Source organism: Primulina tabacum, chromosome 4 (assembly GCF_025594145.1).
Source record: "Primulina tabacum isolate GXHZ01 chromosome 4, ASM2559414v2, whole genome shotgun sequence".
Classification (NCBI taxonomy): domain Eukaryota; kingdom Viridiplantae; phylum Streptophyta; class Magnoliopsida; order Lamiales; family Gesneriaceae; genus Primulina; species Primulina tabacum.
The window spans coordinates 25,338,030-25,360,674 of NC_134553.1; the positions used below are offsets into that span (position 1 = coordinate 25,338,030).

Here is a 22,645-nt window from a genome sequence, read left to right on the forward strand (position 1 = left end):
CAAGATAATAATAATAATAATAATAATAATCAAGAACATGATCAATTAAGAACACTTAGGCACCATATGAACCCTATTAGAACTAGTGCCCCATCTTGTTTAGTTTTTCCTCCTGATGCATCTAATTTCAACTTCAAACATCAAATTATTCAACTTTTACCAAATTTTCTTAGATTCTGAAAATCCATATTTGCATCTAAGAGAATTTGAGGAAGTTTGTAACACTTATAATGATCAAAATTGTAGCATGGATATAGTTCGATTAAAGCTTTTCCCTTTTCTCTAAAAGATAAAGCTAAAACATGACTACAAAATTTAAGATCAAGTTCAATAAGATCATGGGAAGAAATGCAACAATAATTTCTCAAAAAAAATTTCCTTTCCCATAGAACAAACTCTTTTAAAAGACAAATTACAACTTTTTCTCAAAAACAAGGAGAAACGTTTTATCAATGTTGGGATATATATAAAGAATTACTTAATACATGCCCACATCATGGTTTTGAAACATGGAGAATAGTTTCTCACTTTTATGAAGGTCTAATACCTAAAGATAGGCAAATGATAGAATTCATGTGTAATGGAACTTTTGAAGATAAAAACCCAAATGAAGCTATGGAATATTTGGATTCATTAGCAGAATATGCTCAAAATTGGGATAATATAAGCACAATAGAACCACCAACAACTAAAAACAATAATTCAACAAATGGGGGTGGTATCTATAATCTTAAAGATGATATAGATATTCAAGCTAAACTTGCATCTTTAGCAAGAAAAATTGAGTCGTTAGAAATGAAAAAGAGTGGTCAATTAAAAAGTATTCAAGAAATTGTTTGTCATATATGTGATACACGTGATCATGCTACAAAAGATTGTCCAACATTACCTTCATTTAAAGAATGTCTCCATGAACAAGCAAATTATGTTAACAATTATAAAAAATCAATACTAGATCCTTTTTCACCATCATATAATCCTGGATGGAAAAATCATCCTAATTTTAGTTGGAGGAATGATAATAATGCACAACCGTCACAACAATATTTTCAAAATAACCAAAATTATCAAGGTTATATTCCTTATGTTACACCTCCAAGAAAAAACTTTGAAGATGTAATTCATGCATTTATCCAAAAGCAAGAGTCTATCAATATTCAAAACAGTCAATCTATGAGTGATTTGAAAGAAACTCTTGCAAAATTTGCATCTGCACTTAATATTCATGAAAAAGGAAAATTTTCATCTCAACCTCAACCTAATCCTAAAAATCAAAATTAAGAATTAAAAAATGAAAAAATTGATCAAATAAAATCTGTTATTACCCTTAGAAGTGGTACAATAGTTAATGATCCATATAGTAATGAAAACAAGGATCATTTAAAATCAAAGAGTGAGGATGATAATCCTGATACTTTTGAGAATGATGATACCTTAAATTTTAAGAATAATATGGTGAATGATAAATCATCTGAAATAGTAAATAAGTCAAATAAACCTCCACTATTTCCTCATGCATTAACAAATCATAAAAAACAAAAAAGTGATTCTGATATCTATGATGTTTTTAAACAAGTGAAGATAAATATTCCATTATTAGATGCTATTAAACAAGTACCTTCTTATGCAAAATTTTTAAAAGACTTATGTACTGTAAAGAGAAAATTGCATGTGAAGAAAAAAGCATTCTTGGCTGAACAAGTAAATTCTATTCTTCAAAATAATTCTAGTTTAAAATATAAAGATCCTGGTTGTCCAACAATTTCATGTATTATTGGAGAAAATAAAATTAAAAAAGCTTTGTTGGATTTTGGAGTAAGTGTGAATTTACTTCCTTATTCAGTTTATGAAAAACTTAATTTTGGAGAATTAAAACTCACTTCTGTTACTCTCTTACTGGCGGATAGGTCAAACAAAATACCTAGAGGTATTGTAGAAAATGTGTTGGTTCAAGTTGATAAATTCATATATCCTGTAGATTTTATTGTTTTGGATACACAACCAATAGAAGTAAATAATGAAATTTCAGTAATATTGGGACGACCATTTCTAGCAACTTCAAATGCTTTAATTAATTGTCGAAATGGAATAATGAAATTGTCTTTTGGAAATATGACTCTAGAACTTAATGTGTTCAATTTATGTAAACAACCAAGTATTAATGAAAATGAATATGATAATGAAATTGAAACAATTGTGGAAGAAAATATACAAGAAGAAAACTTAAATCAACAATCTGAAGTTTTTTCAATAGAAAATTTTGAGTCTAAAAATAATTTTAAAGAAGATGATAATACAAAACTTGAATTAAAGTTTTACCATTAGAATTGAAATATGTATTTCTTGGTGAAAATAAAACATTTCCTGTTGTAATTTCTTCCACTCTTTTGCCAAATCAAGAAGAAGATTTGATTAAATTACTTAAAAAATATAAAAATGCAATTGGATGGACTTTGAAAGATATAAAAGGTATGAATCCTTTAATTTGTACACATAAAATTCACTTGGAAGAAAATGCTAAAACATATCAACAACCACAAAGAAGGTTAAATTCACATATGAAAGAAGTTGTTAAGAATGAAGTATTAAAACTATTAGACGCTAGAATTATCTATCCAATTTCAGATAGTAAATGGGTAAGTCCAACACAAGTAGTACCTAAAAAGTCCAGCATCACTGTTATAAAAAATGAAAAGGGAGAGTTATTACAAGCTAGGATTCCATCTAGTTGGCGTATGTGTATTGATTATAGAAAATTAAATGACGTAACTAGAAAAGATCATTTCCTACTACCATTTTTAGATCAAATTCTAGAAAAAGTAGCAGGAAATTCTTATTATTGTTTTCTTGATGGGTATTCGGGGTATTATCAAATACCTATATCATTAGAAGATCAAGAAAAAACTACTTTTACTTGTCCTTTCGGAACTTTTGCATTTAAAAGAATGCCATTTGGTTTATGTAATGCTCGGCTACTTTTCAAAGATGCATGTTAAGTATTTTCAGTGATATGATTGAAGAATATGTAGAGGTTTTTATGGATGGTATAACTGTTTTTGGAAACTCATTTGAAAATTGTCTTAAAAATCTAGAAGAAGTATTAAAAAGATGTGAAGAAAAAAATCTTGTTTTAAATTGAGAAAAATGTCATTATATGGTTAAATCTGGGATTGTTTTAGGACATGTGATATCTGAAAAAGGAATTGAAGTTGATAAAGCCAAAGTTGATGTTATTGCTAATTTAACATCACCAAAAACGGTCAAAGAAGTTCGATCATTCTTGGGTCATGCAGGATTTTATAGAAGGTTTATAAAAAATTTCAGCATAATATCTAAACAAATTTCAAATCTTTTAACAAAAGATACACAATTTGAATGGACTCAGAAATGTGAAAATGCTTTTAAAAAAATTATTAATCTTTTAGTTACATCACCTATTTTACAACCTCCAGATTGGTCTTTACCATTTGAATTAATGTGTGATGCATGTGATTATGCTATAGGAGTTGTGTTAGGACAAAGAAAAGAAGGAAAACCTTATGCAATCTATTATGCTAGTAGAACCTTAAATAGTGCCCAAATAAATTATTCAACTACTGAAAAAGAATTACTTTCAGTAGTATTTGCATTAGATAAGTTTCGATCTTATTTAATTGGTTCTACTACTATTGTTTACACCGATCATTCTGCCATAAAATATTTATCAAATAAACAAGATGCTAAGCCAAGATTAATACGGTGGATTTTATTGTTACAAGAATTTGATATTATAATTAAAGATAAAAAAGGAAAACAAAATGTTGTAGCCGATCATTTATCTAGAATAATGACTGAATCATCTCATAATGAAATACCAATAAATGAAAATTTTCCAGATGATTAGTTGTTTTATGCTACTATTATGCCCTGGTTTGCTAACATTGTAAATTTTCTTGTGACAAATAAAATGCCTTCTCATTGGAATTCACAGGATAAGAATAAATTCTTGATAGAAGTTAAAAAATTTTATTGGGATGATCCTTACTTATTTAAGTATTGTCCTGACCAAATTTTTCGACGATGCATACCCGACAATGAAGTAAGTAATGTTATTAAATTTTGTCATTCTGAAGCATATGGAGGTCATTTTTCATCCAATAAAACAGCTACAAAAATATTACAATGTGGATTTTATTGGCCAGTCTTTATTCAAAGATACGCATTTATTTTGCAAATCTTGTGAAAACTGTCAGAAGATGGGATCAATTTCAAAACGAAACATGATGCCTTTAAATCCAATCATAATTATTGAAATATTTGATAGTTGGGGGATAGATTTTATGGGTCCAATTTCCATTATCTTTTGGATATACGTACATTTTAGTTGCTGTTGATTATGTTTCAAAATGGATTATAGCAATTGCATGTAGAACTAATGATCATAAAGTTGTTATAAAATTTTTTTAAAAAAATATTTTTAGCCGATTTGGAATAGCTAGAGCAATAATTAGTGATGGGGGAAGTCATTTTATAAATAAATCATTTTCTTCTTTGTTAAGAAAATATGACATTACACATAAAGTTTCTACCCCATATCATCCTCAAAGTAATGGTCAAGTTGAACTTGCAAATAGAGAAATAAAACAAATTTTAGAAAAAAACAGTTAATCCAAATCGAAAAGATTGGTCTTTAAGATTAACTGATGCATTATGGGCATATAGAACTGCATTTAAAACATCATTAGGGATGTCACCATATAGGTTAGTTTTTGGTAAGCATTGTCATTTACCGGTTGAACTTGAACATAAAGCTTATTGGGCAATTAAAGCATTTAATATTAATTTAGATGATGCATCTAAATTAAGAAAATTGCAAATAAATGAACTTGAAGAATTAAGAAATGATGCATATGAAAATTCAAAGATTTATAAAGATAAAACTAAAGCCTTTCATGATAAAAATATTATGAGAAAGTCATTTGAAATTGGACAAAAAGTTTTGCTTTATAATTCTCGTTTGCATTTATTTTCAGGTAAACTAAGATCGAGGTGGTCAGGACCATTTATAGTCAAATTTGTTTATCTTCATGGTGCTGTTGATATTGAAAATTCTAAAAATAATGACGTGTTTAAAGTTAATGGGCAAAGATTTAAGCCTTTTATAGAAAATGAAATTCTTAATAATGAGTTTATGCCTTTATATGATCCACAATAGTTGTTTGATATTTTCATTTTGTTTTGCAGATTCTAGTTCATTTCCCGGTTAAGTGGCGGATAACGGTACTCCGTGACTGTTTAAGTCGATTTCTTCAGTTTTCCCAAAATAATTGAAATATATATAATAATAATAGTATGGATGCGTGTATTATGAATCTTCAGTAAATATTTTGCTTGTTTACCTGATAATGCGTTGAAAAAAATTTATAAAGCTAGATGTGAGCGGCTAAGGTTGATGATGTCATATGGCATACCGAATGATGTTCGTTTGATAATTGAAGCAAAAGTCCGATTGGTTGGGGAAGCAACTGAATTAATAATAAGACATATGCCAGGATTTGGTAAAAGCACATATGCCAAAAAGCGAAGAGCTAAACGTATAGGTGGATGTCATAAATGTGCAAGGTGTCCTTGTAAGGGAAAATGCAAAAATGTTGAAATGACATCAATGAATAGAGAAGATAAAATTTTATTCATTAAGAATGGTCTGAGTAAAGAGCCTTTGGATAATTTTCTAGAGGTTCTTGATACGTATTCTAGTGGGTACGTGCAAAATGAACTTCTTAAACTATGGTGGCAATTTCAACAGGAGGAATATCAATATGGGCGGTGGAATCAGCCTTACAAAGATCCTACTGTAGTAACGCATATCTATTTAGATAAGTAAATATATATACAGAATTTCGTTTTGGGAATCTGACGTTAAAAGACCATGTTTGCCAATTTATAAGAAAATTTGATGGGAAGCATATCCTCGACTCATAGAAGGCATTGAAGCCGTTACTGAACGTAAAATCAGAGGAAGATGTGAGCCACAATCACAAAACTACGCTGTATATATTTGTTTTAATTTTGTCATTTTTATTTTTTTAATAATAATAATTTCCTGTTCAAATATTAACTTTTGGCATGTTACGCTTATAAATTCATATGATGTGATCTAACAATTACAAAAAACATATTTCTCAACATGCCAACGTCCACGGTAAGTAAAATCAAAAATATTTGTGTATTTTGTGGATCTAGTGCAGGAAAAGATTCAATTTATGAAGAAGTAGCAGAAAATCTTGGAATAACACTTGCTAAAAAAAAAAATTCATTTGGTACATGGTGGTGGTGAAGTTGGCCTCATGAGAAAAGTTGCAAAAGCTACGCATGCAGGTGGAAGTGAAGTTTTAGGCATTATTCCGATTACCTTAGCCAATCTTACAGGACCAACAACAGGAGAAGAAATGAAAGTGGACAACATGTATGAACGAATTACTCAAATGATTGAACATTCAGATGCTTTCATTACTTTGCCAGGAGGTTTTGGTACTTTGGAAGAAATATTTCATACTGTTTGTTGGGCAAAATTAAATATCCACAATAAGCCAATTCGTTTGTTAAATGTTAACAATTATTATGATAAACTGTTATCGTTTCTTGATGATGTTGTGGAACAGGGATTTATTTCATTAGCTTCGCGAAGGATGTTAGTTTCTGCTACAAGTGAATGTGAACTTATTGATTTACTGCAAGGATTTAGTCATGAACCAGATCCATCCTTATCTCAACTTAATTGGCCAACATCCAAAAGTAAGAAAATAAAATTCATGTGATGCTAAACTTGTGATTCAACGGTATGTTTTAATGTTTTTCTTTAAGGTATGAATAATTTCTTCTTCTTCTTCTCTTAGTTTTTTTATATAAAAATTAAAATATATACTTATATATAGTAATAATAATAATAATTTTTAGTTCAATGTCTAGTAAGGTGTCAATAAAATGCACCTGAGACGCATTAGTTAATAATTATTGGAAAATCACAATATACTAGATTTTAATATTCATTATATTCAAAATACAGACTAAAAGAAAAATTAGTTTTTCATATGTACCAATTTATATATATATTTTGATCAATTAATATAAAATATATAATAGATGTGTTCATATATATATATATATATATATATAATTGTATGTGTTTTCAAATAAAATAATTTCTAAAATTTTTATGAGAATATAGTTAAAAGATATGGTTTGTATGGTTGTTAACATGTATAATTGAAAGAATTTTTTGTAAAAGTATAATATATACTCACACATCTTTTGTGAGTGAGTGGTAAGAAATGAGAAAACAATTAATAAACTTCTATTGATTATTAAAAAATTGTTAATTACAAGAATATAACTCCCCTAAAAAAAATATATTTATTGAAAAAAGAAAAAAAAAGAAGTAAATATATAACGGACTGCAAAATACTTTATTCATTGTAATTTTTTTAGATTTGATTGATGTACTATCAATGTGTTCTGAAAACATCAATATTGTGTTCCAAAAACAAACAAACAAACAAACAAACAAAAGATTTGTTTGTGCTAGATAAGTTTCAAAGGTAGTCGGATGTATCCGTTATATAAATGTTTATATATATACAATATATATATATATATATATGGTAGAATGTTTGGATAAAAAATTTTATGTTATTGTAAAATTTTGCAGTCACGTTATTTAAAAAAAACAATTAAAAAAAATGGGTATTTTATTCTTTGTAAATTTTCCTATTTTGTTTTCAATATTAGTTTAATTAATTGTCTGCTTTAATACTTAGCCTTTTTCAATTAGAGTTAATATTCATTCCAACTCCATGAGTGAAAACTAGTTATTCCTTAAACATTTTGACCTGAAAAAATATATGGAGTTGAGGATTTTACAATAATATTCTTGATATTATACATGTTATGGTGGGTGGTGTGAATTATCTTTTTGAATATATTAATATAAAAAATTTAGAAATTTTTAAAAAAAATTATATATATATTGTTACTTTATATATTATGTGAAAATAAGAATAATAATAAAAACACATTTAGTTATATATTATTATATTAAACGAAAATATATATATAAATCCGTATATGATTTTGTTTTTAATAAATATGTTTGTATTTGAATATATAAAAGGAATAAAGAATCTAGGTTGTGATTTTCCGATAAAGTTTATTACTAAGTGACTAGTAATAAGATAGTGTGGGGGTGTGATGAAACTTAAAATTAATAATTTATTATATGTTAAAACCTGTATTTTAAAATTTAAGTTTCATTAAAATTATAAAATTATGTTATTTTAGTATTGTTTGTTTATATTTAATTGTCTTACTAAATATGTTTTATTTTCAGGTTTTCTACGTGTTGGTAAAATAATGATAACTCAAGCTAGAAAATTCAAATGGAGGTGACTCAAACATGTTTGGAATCCTTGAGAAATTATCTACAACTTTGCAGAAGACATGATTGCCTAAAAAGTTCATTAAGATGATCAAATTGTGTAAATATCAAAAGAAGGACAAATTTACTTTTACTATGACCAACATATAGTAAAAAAATCATAACTATTTCAATATTTAATTAAATGAGGTGAACCAAGTGGCCAAATTCATCTACAGGCAATTCCCCACATGTTTACCTGTTTTGAGCAGAGTCAAATTCGGTGATTAAAGTTGTGGAACAAAGCATTGAAAGAAGGGACATGGAATTGAAATTGGAGAAGACAAATAATACTATTGCAACTACATGGCATTAATAAAAATTTTGACCTTTTATCTCATTTGGCCTATAAATAGAGGCCTTGTGCTAGCTTGAGAATCATTCTATCTCATTGTAAAATATAGTGTGTATCAAAGTTCTAAATTCCAATATATTTTCTTTCATGTTCTCAACTATGAGTGATATTTTAATGTTGATCAAAAGTAAGCTTATGACAAGCTAAATCTATTATGTCAAGGTGAAGAGGATGCATTCTTGGTGAAGTAAGATTGTTTATATTTTGTATATTATTTCTTTATTTCTTTTCATTTAACTAACCTATTTTTATTGTAGGTATAAAAATGAATTATTTGTTGTTATCAATTTACATCAAATGCTTGATACCATTAAAGTGGTTATCTTGATTTGTTGTTTAATTTTGATACAATAAATATTTCATCACTTATTATTTTATATATATATATATATTTATATAATAATATCATAATATTTCATTTAGACGATAGCGTGGCTCTGCCGGTTGTTCTAAATAAAATATTATGATTTAATACTAATATCTAACAATCTAACATTTACTTTATCGCAACTAACTTTTATTTTTCGCATCTAACTTTTACTTTCTCGCAACTAACTTTTACTTTTTCGCAACTAACATTTATTTTATCGCAACTAACTTTTACTTTACCGCAACTAACTTATTAAATCAATATATTTCATTTAGGCAATAGCGTGGCTCTGCTGGTTGTTCTAAATGAAATATAATGATTTAATTTAACATTTACTTTATGCAATTATTTATTTATATAGTTATAATTATAATCATAGGTACCATATATAAAATATCGGTTAATTCGTTATTTTCCATAGTGGGAACTATATTATATTATGTGTGTGTTTAATTTTCTTGGAACAATTATTTATGGTGGTTTCTTTTGTTTTACTTTTAGTTAAACAATATTATATAAACCAAGAATAAATCCTCAAGCCTTGACAAAATTATAATTTGTAAACTTCATCCTTGCATTTGGTAATCTATAAATTAATAAATTTAAACTCAAAATAACCTCTCTGAGAATCGATCTCGTACTTACGAAATATATTACTTGCAGACAACCTACACTTGGGTGAATTATTATTTAAGTTGTAGCAATTATAACCACTAAATGAATGATTAGATAAGTATTTTTCAAATACGGACTTTTACTCAGTCTCTGAGGTGAGTTTTTCTTTTACCCTCAAACTGAAAAATTGTTTTTCAATCAATTTTTAAAAGTCAGTTGTTGAGAAGAATTCTTCCTTTTTCATCAACTAAAAAGTTTTTTTCTTAATTCTGTTTATTTTTCAAAGAGGTTTTCAATTCAGTTTTGGAGGGAATTTTTTTTTATCATCTATCTCAAAATGGTTTTCAAAACTTCTTTATTTCAGTTCTTGATGGGGAGATTTTAATGATGTTTGAATGTACTAACCCTTAAACTGAATATATTGTGCTTAACTGCTCAAGTTTTGTAATCATCAAAAAGAGGGAGATTGTTGAAACTTTTCAGGTTCCCAATCTTGATTTTGATGTTAACAAAACTAGTTAATTTGTGTTACTAATAAATTACCTTAGAGTGCAGAAGCTAGGATCAGTCACGAGTTGTTTACATCGAAAACTGAGGACTCAACTGATCGCACAAATTGAATCAGTCTAACTATTATGTCAATTGAATAGTCCTAGCTGATTGTCCAGTTGATAGGTGGTTCAACAGGAGAACCTCAGCAGCCTGGACAGCCGAAGGAGTGTTCAACTGATGAAAAAAAACCAGTGGATCAGTTCAACTGAACGAGAGTCAAATCAATTTAACTGACGAGTTAACTGATTTGACCAGCCCAACTGAAGATCAGTTCAGCTGATTAGTTCAAAGTATCAGTCAGAATCTTTCAGTTGTAAATGAATACAAATTATTTATGAGGATTCCAGCTATACACAAAGGTACAAAGTAATTCTTCAGTCAAAGGACAATAATGGATGTTGAATCAGAGCATTAAAGACAAAATGTTTTAGAAGGGCAGTCGAAAAGTCGAGACACAAAGTCAAAGAGACGAATTCAAGATGCAACGGATACTGTCTTGCACTAAGGCGTTAAACTTGTGTATGTATTCTTTCTCACATAAACGTAAAAGAAGTGTTGGCTGGAAGGTGCTTCATTCAGTCTAGACTAGGAATTCAGTTAGGCAGTGGGTAAGTCTTAAGCTGATTGGGTTTGTACAAGTAGTTTTATAAATCAAAGTATTCTAGTAGATCCTACCCGAGGATGTAGAAGGGGTGACGTAGGAGCAATTGAAGACTCCGAACATCCATAAACATATCTTCTGTATTCTTCAGTTCAGTTGTCACCATAACTGAACTGATACTGAACTGATGAATGCAAAAACTAATCTACCCTTTTTGGTTATTCAGTTTACATAAGTTAAAATGTTTTCTAATATGACAGTCTTCTTCACGAAGGATTACTTCGAGTTTCTTCCGCTTGGTTTTAAAACCAAATTCGATTTAATTCATCGGTATTAACATTCTTATAACACGAGCTATTGTAGGCTCACTAGAGAATGTAGTGTTTGAAATTCCTTTCAAGGCACTAGCACACTTGATCCTTCACCTCTCCTTTGCGAACAACATATACAAAAAGTAGCCTTATCGGATACTGTTAGCATGTACAAATCGCCTCCCAAAATCCCGTAATTTCCGGCCATTCATGTGTCGACAACATCCACCAGTCCGATCAACACTGCTCATACACCAATAGATTCCCTTCTTCTAGTCGACCCTCGTGTCCGAAAATCAATTCGATTGGAGTCCATTTGCTCGGCTGATTTAAGCTCCAAAGTCACGCCGTTACTGTTCATAGCGCCATCTTCCACGATTTCACCGATTCTGGCGCCGTCCGGTGTCCTTTGTTCCAACCAAGCCTTGATCTTGAATCCCCTTCCATGGACAATCGAAATGCCTCATCACCCATCCCCATCAGTGTTCAATCCCCGCGGCAATTTCAGATCAACAAACTGTGGCAATGAAACCCTAGAATCGCCGGACTCAAACTGCAATTCCTCTGGCGTGGCTTCTTCTTTTTTCAATTCCTCTTCGCCAAAGGCTCTTCCTATCATGGGTAATGTGTCTATGCCTTCAATTTCAAAAAATCCGTTGGCAATTAAAAACGCCCAATTTGGCTTTATTAACTCGATTTTTATGCCTTCTCTTGTTCAGTCAGACCCTTTTCCGGCCGAGCCATCTGGAAAGTACCCTGGATTCATGCTCTCAACACCTTCACTGACCCTAGGTAAGTCACCGGCGGGTGACTCACGAGTTGACTCGGGCGAGTCACTCGGCAGTACTCGCTGAGTTGACTCAACAGTCAACCATTCTATACATGCAGTCAACTCGGACCAGAAAAGTGCTGTTTCATCTAGATTTGTTCGTTCATTCCATGATTTACTTGCTCCAGCATCTCCTTGCCTCGTGTTAAGATGTTTTCTGGTGTTGCGGAAGTGATAGATCATACTATTCCCGGATGTGGTTATGTCTAAATTGGTTGAGCCTTTTAAATTTTCTTTGATTGGACGCATTACTGGGAATAGGGGTGTCACACCCAATAATGCTATTTTGACTGCCATTTCTCAGTTTGAGTTAGTGGGATCGCCTAGAGTTCGATTTCTTCTTCAGGGGTTCATGGCTCTACTTCTTAATCGTGAGGAGAATTTATGAAATTCTCATCTCTTGACACTATTTCTATTGGTTCGGTGTTGATTAGGTTTCCTAAGTGGACTCCGGAATTTAATTTTGCGGAGGAATCGCCTCTTGCCCTGGTTTGGGTTAGGATTCCTGATTTACCTCTTCATCTTTTCTCAAGGCGGACTCTATTTATGATTGCCAAGCTTTTGGGGACTCCTGTTGAGATGGATGAGTTTGCTGCAGATGGTTACAGCGGCTCTTTTGCCCATGTGTGTGTGGAGATTGATGTTTCCCAACCCTGTCCGGGTAAGATTTTGGTTGGATGGGGTTCTCATGGTCTTCACTTTGATGTGGTTTATAAACGAGTTCCTTTTTACTGTTCTGAGTGCAAGATGTTCGGTCACTCTTCCCAGCGCTGTGCTCACACTGGTTTTCCATCTATTGTTGTTCGTGACAAAGCTCAGGGCAAGCAACCCGATGCTTCTCCATCTTATGTTCCGACTCCTTTGGTTCAGACTCATGATGTTCCTAGTGGTCCTATTTCTGTGCCTCCAGATCCGGGTTTGAATCTTCAGAGGTGTCGTCGTCGGCATCAATGTCGGCAGCATACTTTTTCTATTCCATTGTGTAGTCCATTTGGGGTTCTACAAGTTCGAGAAGAACTTGGTCTAGATGGGTCTTCTGGAGCTCATATGTCTCATGTTCATGATGTTATTGTTGAGGACATTCATTTTGGCACTAATGTTGAGGTGACCCCGATGCCTACTCTTCCAATCATCTCTGTGGTTGTTACTTTCCGTGATTTCTGATAATGCTCAGCGTTCTAGTGTTGGGATGAGCTCTCCTCATGTTGATGCAGTCCCAATTTTTCTAGATCTGATGATTGTTTCTATCGTTCAGATGCAAATAATTGATCCTACATCTTCTGTTTCCATTACTCCTTTAGAGATCGACCATGGGAGTGGTCCTCGAGTGGCTGATATGGTTCTTCCTCCTACTACTGCCTGTCAGTTTTTGCCACTACCAGGTCGCACACGCTCCCTAGAAGTGCAGGTTTTACAAGACCTAGAAGAGTCAGGCCGGATTAAGTTATGGGCGGTCACTTGACACATGTTGATATGCATTTACTGATACATTTCGGGGTGCCCTGTTGGTCTTTGCATGCTTTTTGTTGTATTATGGGCTCTCTATTGTAGTGATGATGTGATGTTTGTTTAGCCTTTGCAGACTTACTCCACGCTTCCGGCGGTGTTTAATTAAAAAATCCTAAACCAAAATCCAGCCCCAAAAAATTCTCACTAGTGAATAGTGACTAAAATACCCCTAAAAATCGCCCAAAATTTCACCCCCATGTTGACGCTGGTTTCCGACCGGCCAATGGTACGATCAAGTGCATCATCGGGACAACGCTACTATGAAATTTTCAGGTCCATTGGAGTACGTTTGCTCGGTCGATTTGACGTCCCAATGCCCGGAAATCACGCAGATTCCGGCGAACAGAATCAGCACAGACTCTGTTCATCTTCTGCCTTCAATTCTTACACCTTGGAATCGTCTCTTCAAGGCGCTCTTAGTGTCCAAAATTTAGGTCAACCGGAGTTCATTTGCTTACCCAAATCGGCCGACAAAGTCACGTCGTTACGGTTCACGCGGATCCCTTGTACATTTTCCTCGATTCCAGCCAGCTCCGACGTCGGTTGTGAAATCAAAGACCAGATCCGGAATCCATGTGAAACATCGAGTCTAATGGTTTAGGTCCCGTTCCGAGCAAATCCTGATCCTGATGGGAATTTCAGATCTATGAATTCTGTACACCAATCCCTAGCTACGACAGACTTAACTCCAATTACTCAGACATGGATGCTTCTTTTTCCAATTCCTCTTTACCGGACGTTCCACAAGTCATGGATAAGATTTCTGCACCGTCAATTTCAGAAAAATCGTTGACAATCAAAAAAAGCCCAATTTAAATTATTTCACTCGATTTCTATGACTTCTCTTGTTCAATTGTACCAGTCTTCCTACCTAGTCTACTGGAAAGGACCCCGGGTTTGTGTTCTCCACTCCTTCGCGGGCCCTCTGTAAGACGCCAGCCGGTGACTCGCGAGTTGACTCGGCTGAGTCACTCGGTCATACTCAACGGGTTGACTCGGCAGTTCATCTTGTGTGTGTAACCGTTCTGGATGTTTTGATGGTTTTTGGTCATTCTGTTCCTCCTACAGTATCCTTTCGAGATATTTTTGTGCCGTTCGTCTCCATCTTCACAGGCTCAGGGTTTTTCTGACTTTTTTGACTCGATGGATGAGGTGCCCGCTCTGACCATTCGTGATGGGATTCTCGGTATCTTATTTCGGATCAGGTTATTTCCTCCCTCTCTGCTCATTTTCATTTTTCTTTAATAAGGCGCATTTCTGGGAACCATGGTTTGACCCTGAATACAGATATTTTATCTGCTCTTTCTTGCAATAGTTTGCTGGGTTTCCATACTATTAGATTTCTTCATCGTGGGTATATGGTTCTCACTCTTTCATGTGAGGAGGATTATTTGAAGTTTTGGGATAAGCCTGAGATTTTCCATTCAAACTGTGGTGATACGGTTTTCTAAATTGACTCCAAAGTTCAAATATGAGGAGGATTTTTTTATTGCCCCGGTTTCGATTTCCCCCTGCACCTTTATGATAAAAAAAACATGTACCCGATTGCGAATATTTTAGGTAATCCAGTTAAGGTTGATGAGATTACCGCTGAAGGTTCCAGTGGCTCTTTTGCTAGTTTCTGTATTGAGATTGATGTACTTCAGCCTCGTCAGAATATGATTTGGGTAGGGTGAGGTGATCATAGTTAGATTGTTGAGGTTATCTATGAGAAAGTTCCCCATTTCTACTCTCATTGTAAGTTGTTGGGACATTCTCTTTATTTTGGTTGTAGAAATGTAAAACCTTCTAGGCTGAGGCGGCGTGGGCCTCAGCGTCAGACTGCTCATGCTCCTCCGTCTTCTGATCAACAGCCCCAGGTTCCACTTCAGGATGTCCCTCTTGTTCCTGTCTCACATAGCGTTTTGTCAGAGGGTGCTAACTTTTATCCGGCCCCGTCTAGTGGTCTTGCCTCTGAGCTTCCAGAGCAGGTTTCAAAGCATCCCCGGTGTCGGCCTGTTTTGAAAAAAGATCCGACTCGGCCTATATCTACACAGAATTATTTTGAGATACTGCAGGATTTACCTACTGCTTCTGGCCCTTGTGAGACTTCTTGTGTTGTGAAACCCCGACCCAAAAGTTTAAGACTCTTCTTAGTAAGCTTGCGGCGGAACAAAACCTCTCGTCTCAGGCCACAGATATGGTTGAGGTGATGTATACTTCTGCTGCACCTGTTCCTACACCTGTATGTTTTCCGATTCTGATTTCGGTGGTTGAGCTTGCTCCTGCTGTTCAGGATTCTCTGGTTGATCCTCCTACTCCTATTACATTACCTTCATTCGCGTTGGGTTCAGAAAGTGTGGGCAGTGAGGCGGGTATGGTGCTTTCCTCTACCACTGCATGTTTATCTTTACCTACGTACTCTCAATAGTGACGGTATTACAGGCTTAAGGCGCTTCAGACTAGTTTGCCCTATGGGCGACCACCTGATCCCCGTTGATCTTGTTTTTTTCGCCTTTTGGGCATTAGGTGGTGGGTGTTCATTGTAGAGTTCTCATTACCCACCCTTTTGTCTTATTTAGTTTGATGTATTCTGGGGTACCCGCTGTTTTTTTTGTTTTTTGTTTTGCTGTATTTCGGGCTGCCCTGTCGTAGTGTGTCTTTTATGGTATGTTGTTATGATTATATAGCCTTTTCTGTGGAGGTCTTAGCCTAGTCCCCCTCCCACTAGGTTTTATTTGTACTGCACTTTTGTTGTATATAAAAAAAACCCTAAACCCTTAGCTTAGAGCGTGGCCGTATAAGAGTTCTTATTCCTTCACCTTCCTTATTTGAGTAAAAAAAAATTTCCTAGTAGTGTTTTAAGTAGTAGACGTTTCAGCACAAGACATGGGAAAACAATGATTACTTGTCAAGATGAGATATTATGGAACTGTATTTTTTCAGTGCAGCACTAGAACTAACAGAAAAAGGCTCACATGAAGTCTTTCATTTTATCAAGCTAAGGAAACTAGATATAAATATTCAAAACTTTATCAAAAATCCTCCAACAGAAAAAACACCCTTTGTAGCTTCATTAAATGAAGCCTGACATCTCCACCAGAAGAGAATTTGGTGTATGGGTTTCTCTAATTCAGATGGAGAAAGTCAACTTTCATTTAAATATTTTCAGAATTCTGTAAATAGATATTTTCAGAATTCTGTAAATAGATATTTTCTGTTAAATATTATGACAGGAAAACAATAAATTTTGCAGAAAACCTATTTGAAAATAAAAGAAATCTTCTATGGAATAACATGTTGTCGAGGAGCAAAGAAACTCGTCGAAAATTCTGTAATATGGCTCATGTGGGAAGATGGTCGCCCAGAATGCCCGAATCATATGGAGCCAAAATTTGGGAAATTTTTTCGACCAAGATCTGACCGAAAACATCTCGCTGAAACATGACAAAGTTGTGAAGGACCACACAAAAAGCAATTTCCTTGGGGACCATACAAAGAAGAAGATTCCCCTGACAAAGATAAAGTAGGCATGTGATCAAACCACTGTTAGAGTAGGTGCCCGTCGAGCCAAGTGTTGGCCGAGGGTTCATGTTTAAACTCTATGTATAAACAATCTTTATTTTAATAATATTTGAAATTATTGTTTTGGCACTTCTTTATCTGTATACCCATGCTAGTTGCATAGATAAAGTCCTTGAATATACAAATAGTAGAAAGAATATGAGATGCTCATATGATGTGTATCATGAAACTCATATTTGTAATACTGTATTTTCTAAACAGTTCCTAGTCGATTCAGCCGCCGCTAAGAAGGATATAGGCCGCTAGAATTCGAGACTAGTATCTGCGATGTGAGTACCATGTTTCATTGGTAGGGGACATTGTGATGTCCGAGCGTGCAGATAGGTGCTCCTGGTAGAGTGCACTGAACAACTCTCCATAAAGGACTTTTCAAGTGGTTCTCACTTATCGAGTGGAAACGTCCTAGCTTATGGTTGTACACCATTAGTCCTTATGGCCCGGGACAACATTGAGACTCTATGTTCTAGCATTACACTTTGACTTGTTTATCGACTCTCATGGGGTCATCAGGTGGCAAGGTTGGGTGTTTTGTCGAAACATATAGGAGTGGATGCATTGTAGTCGGGGATTCACCGCTTACCTTCGGATATGGATATCCTATGTGATCTCATGTATATGTAGTATGAAATCTCTGATCAGAGTATGTCGATAATTATGAAAGGGGTTTTATAGATTACACCATCGATGCAACTACGACATGACACATAGTATCGATTCATTGACAACTCTCGATATACCAATGGTTGTCGAATCGGTCGGGATATATGAGTTGAAGGGATCGTACTGTACGCTAACCATAATTGAATGGTTCTTGCAGGCACTATTATTTGATACCTAGGGAATCATGTAAGCGATGCTGCTAGGCGTTTAACATGATTGGTTGGGTACTATCAGACTTGAGTTCTGACGTTCTTGTTATCAAGGAGTTGATAATTAAGAATGGAGCAATTGGGGTATGCTCGTATAAGGACATGTTTAGTCTGAATCACATGGAGATGTGAACCCACGGCTAGTTGTATCAATGAACCATTGAGGGTCACACAAGTGCTAACTTTTTAGATCCCGTTGAGAAGTAAAATAGTTCAATGTGTTGAACGGCTTATAAAGAAGTTTATAAGCGTAAATAAAAATAAAAGTATGACTTCTATAAGGAGAATGTAACTTTTAATTCGAAGAAGTGTTCCTAAATTAAAAGGTGGCCAAACGAGTAATGTATTTGAAAATTGTGATTTTTCTATACATTATTATGGACTAAATTAAATTAATTAAACACTAGTGGACCTAGTAGAGTCCAAATAATTAAATTAATTCAAGTGTTGGATTAATTAAACAACATTGGGCCTTGTAGAGCCCAATTAGAAATAATTATTAAACTAGTGTGCTTGAGTAAAATCAAGTAATGGTTAAATGGTCTCAAATGTATTTGAGACATTTAAGTAAAAGTCCATGGGCCTTGTAATTGTTACAAGCCCAAATAGAATTGCATGCATGGGAGGTGAAGGGTTAAAGACAACTTTTTCAATGTTCAAGGCTTGGCATGTTAAAAGTGGTTTTAGCTTTTTACACAACCAAGACAACTTATCCTCCACTTCACTCCCATGCACCATGGCCGAAATTTTCTATGTTATTCTCTCCAAATTTTCTTCTTCATTTTGTTGAGGTAATCCTACACTTCTCAATGAAAAATACCTTAATTTTTCTAATGCAAAATTAGGGTGGTTCTATTTTGTTAGTGGTTGACCTAATTTTGAAGAAAGGAGTCCAAGGGCAAGGAGAAGAGCTTGTAGATTTGTCATCCTTTCAAGAGCTAAGGTGTTTACACCTTAGTTGGAGCCATAACATCAATCTTTGAGATTGATAGGTAAAATATTCTTAACACACTATGTATGACATATTTTGTGTTTTTGTATTTGCTACACACTAGTACATGAGGTGCTCGATTTTTGCTTTGAAAAACAATTTTAAAACTTCCGTTGCACATTCGGGCACCTTAATCGATCCCCTTTCAACCACTCTATTAATAGAGGATAAACCACTACTAAAAGATGATTCCACTAATCAGTGGAAGATGAACCAGTCAACCACCTATAAAGATAAGCCACTATCTAGTGGTTGAAAGGACCACTACTCACATGATATTGTCGGTCACAACTGGCTGAATAATTCAAAATATTTCAAGACTTCTATAAATAATAAGGCAGAAGGAAGATGAAGACATCATTCAACATCTTCATTTTTCTTAGATAAAATTGTAATATTTCTCTTTCAAAGTTTATGTGTTGTATTCCGGTTAATATAAGTAGTTAAGCAAGTTCCTCATCCTCTACAAAAGGTTGTCATGTATTAATAAATTGTATGTTTGAATAAAAAGATATAGGCTTACTGCCCCTCTCATGTATTATTTTTCATATTGAACTACTTTTTAATACACTTTGAGGTAGGAAGCGAAACGAAGCTGTGTTATGTTCTATTGAAGAATCTACGCCATGAACCATTAGTTGCGACTGTGTGGTTAGATTCTGATGAGCAATTTGTAAAATACGGTGGATATAACTCGACGGTACTCCGATCAAAGAGATAAACTGTTCAATTTATTTTATGGAAGCATCATGGGCCATAAAAAATCAATAATTTGAATCATGTTATATATGTTGAGAAATTTGTGTAGCTGTATTTTTTTTGTCCATATGCCTTTAAGAACATGCTCGATACGTACAACAATGACATGTACCATGATTATGAAGATTGAGGGTATTTTTGAAAAATTTAAATGATTAGAGATCTCAAATAAACATTTTGAGGAACAATGAGTAAGGAGAAAGTTATGTTTAGATATGAGGAGTTATTAATAGTTTGCCCTAAGTTTAATTGTATAACTCAATAAAATTTAATATTTGAATAATTAAAGTAGCTTTTTAAATAAATTTAATTAAAACATGAATATTTGTGTTTTATTTTTATTTTGTAAGCATCATTTTAATATTTGTTGTATATTAGTAATTTATCTTCAGATTTCTTTTATGCAATCGTAATTTTTTAACAGTTATGTAATTACATTCAATTAAGTAATAAGTTTAAGCATTTAAAATAATAAGATTAAATATTTAAAATTTTTAAAGCAATTCATAAAATAGATTTAGTTAAATTTTTAATTCATTAATATTTCTAATGAATATCAAAATAGAAATTATTCTAGATATTACATATATTTTATTTGTTGTGTTTAAAATTCTTTTGTGAAATAAATTAGTTGTTAATAAAATAATAGACAATATTCTGAAATTCTTTTTAGCTTAAGTTTAGAGTTGATGTGTTAGAGATGATTTTTGTATTTGATGTAGGAATTACTTGAAGTTAGTGTTAGATCAAGATAATATAATGAGTTGAAAGATGATATTTTATTTGGTTTTGAAGCAATCATCATATCATTTGTTGGCTTTATTGTTGGCTTTATTTCTTCATGTAATTAATCAATTGCAACTGACGTTCCATATACTTCATGGTGACGTCATCTTTGGCATGTTATCAACTCGTTGTTGAAAAAGTTGGCTTAAAAGCTAAAGATTGGAAAAGGGCAAAAGATTTAACAATAATAATCGCAGCAGCCACTATGTTCATGTACAACTGGTGGGCGAAGATTTAAATGCCGGTTTCCTTTTAGGCGCCACCCCTCTTTTCAATGCCGAGCCATAAACATAGCATGCATCTACATAGCGACCTTGTCGATTCAACTCACCAATCACTACATCATAATGATTAGCACAAGGCTTGTGCTGCAGCATCAAAACCAATAACGCCTTGTCAACAACTCTGGTACCACAAAGTGATCGAATGACAACGCCAAAGGTGAATGTACGAGGAGAGTGTCCGATCATAACCATCTCATTCAAAATCATGAAAGCTTTGTCCAACTCCTTTCCATTGCTCAAGGCTTCTACCACCAGATCATACGCACAAGGATAGATAGTGTATCGGCCATTCCTCATGTCATCAAACAAATCAGACGCATATTTTACCAGCTCTCTCTCTTCCCGAGAACGTCTGCATACCCCTCTCAGCAAGGTGTTCAACATCCTTTCATCGGTTCTAAAACCAATTTCAACCATCTCCCTATAGACCCCCAAAGCTGCTCTAATATTTCCCCATTTAATCAATCCATGGAACAGTGTGCTATAGCTTATGTAGTCTGGCCTGCAATTTCTCTCCTTCATTCGCTTCAACAAGCTAATACCACTTAAAGGCCTTCCTTCTTTGAAGAACCCATTCAACAAAGTGTTATAAGTAACCACATTGGGAGTCAAGTCCATTTGTAGAACTTCATCCAGTAACTCCAATGCTTCATTTGACCTGCCCACTTTACATAAACCATTCATCACTGCGGTGTAGGTATAAACATCCGGACTTAAAGAAGATCTTTTGATGTTCGTCAGCAAGTCATAAGCTTCTTCTACTTTCCCAACATAGCACAAGCCTTTCAATAAGCAATTGTATGTATTGATTGTGGGCTGACAACCGACTCTGGACATAACGTCGAACATTTGCAAGGCATCTTGCAATCTTCCGATTTTACAAAACGAATCGATCAAAGTAGTGAAAGTAGCGACAGTGGGCACAAACCCATTTCCCAACATGCGCTCCAGTAAATTTTTGGCCTCCATCGGTTCATTAAGCTGACAATAAAAGCATACCAAAATTGAATACGTCCAGTTATCCGTAGCTAAACCTAAAGATGGTAACTTGGATATCAGTTTCAATGCCATTTCAAATTTATCCGACGCAATTAAAGACATCAGCATCTGATTAAAGTCAGTTATGGTTGTAATTGGCAATTCTCCATTTTTCTTCAAAATTTCGACAGCTTCAAGGCTTCGTGAAGAAGGAACAGTATCAAGCAAATCGTGGGCTCGTAATTCTCTGGCGCATTTGCGTGCAAAAATATCAGAGGCAAGGGATGGGTATAGGTAGGTTCGGTTGATGATGAGAGGGAAACGGGTATTAGGCGAAGAGAATGGAGAGGACGAGGGACAGAATGGAGGAGAAAACATGCTCATTATCATGGATTTCTGATAAATCTTTGGGGATCATAAATTTTTTTTCCAAAATAATCAATCGTTGAAAATTTTGAAATATGACCAAGGGGACACAGATAAAAATAATTATAGAGAATGTAATAGATGATAGTAATTATCCATTAATATTTATACACAAATTCTTCTTCTTTTTTTTGGTCTGCAAAAAATTTAGGGAAAATTAAATTTTTTGTCATATATATTTACTTATTTGCGATTTTGTCTTCTATATTATAAAACCAATTGTAAAAAAAAGAGTTAGCAAACTAAAACTGATGACAAAATAAATGACAAAAATAAAAAAAACATATACATGACCAAAAATATACTTTTTCCAAAAATTTATTATACCATATATCTTTTTGGAAGTCAAATTTATCCAGATGAACAATAATTTTCCAAAATTACCATCGACTAA

The 22,645-nt window shown here is 33.5% G+C and overlaps 2 protein-coding genes and 1 non-coding gene across 3 annotated transcripts; 1 reads left to right on the top strand and 2 right to left on the bottom strand.

Moving 5' to 3' along the window:
- Positions 1–392: 392 nt before the first annotated feature.
- LOC142544028 (small nucleolar RNA R71) lies at positions 393–503 on the bottom strand. Its single transcript, XR_012819997.1, has one exon. It is a non-coding gene; the product is annotated as a small nucleolar RNA R71 (small nucleolar RNA).
- Positions 504–11,455: 10,952 nt separating this feature from the next.
- LOC142541598 (uncharacterized) lies at positions 11,456–14,088 on the top strand. Its single transcript, XM_075648091.1, has 2 exons — positions 11,456–11,877; positions 11,976–14,088. Exon 2 carries the CDS (start codon positions 12,470–12,472, stop codon positions 13,247–13,249), a length of 780 nt encoding a protein of 259 aa, XP_075504206.1. The 5' UTR covers positions 11,456–11,877; positions 11,976–12,469; the 3' UTR covers positions 13,250–14,088.
- A 6,565-nt stretch (positions 14,089–20,653) lies between these two features.
- Positions 20,654–22,272, bottom strand: LOC142541599 (uncharacterized). Its single transcript, XM_075648092.1, has one exon. The coding sequence runs from the start codon at positions 22,213–22,215 to the stop codon at positions 20,773–20,775; it is 1,443 nt and encodes a 480-aa protein (XP_075504207.1). The 5' UTR covers positions 22,216–22,272; the 3' UTR covers positions 20,654–20,772.
- Positions 22,273–22,645: the final 373 nt, after the last annotated feature.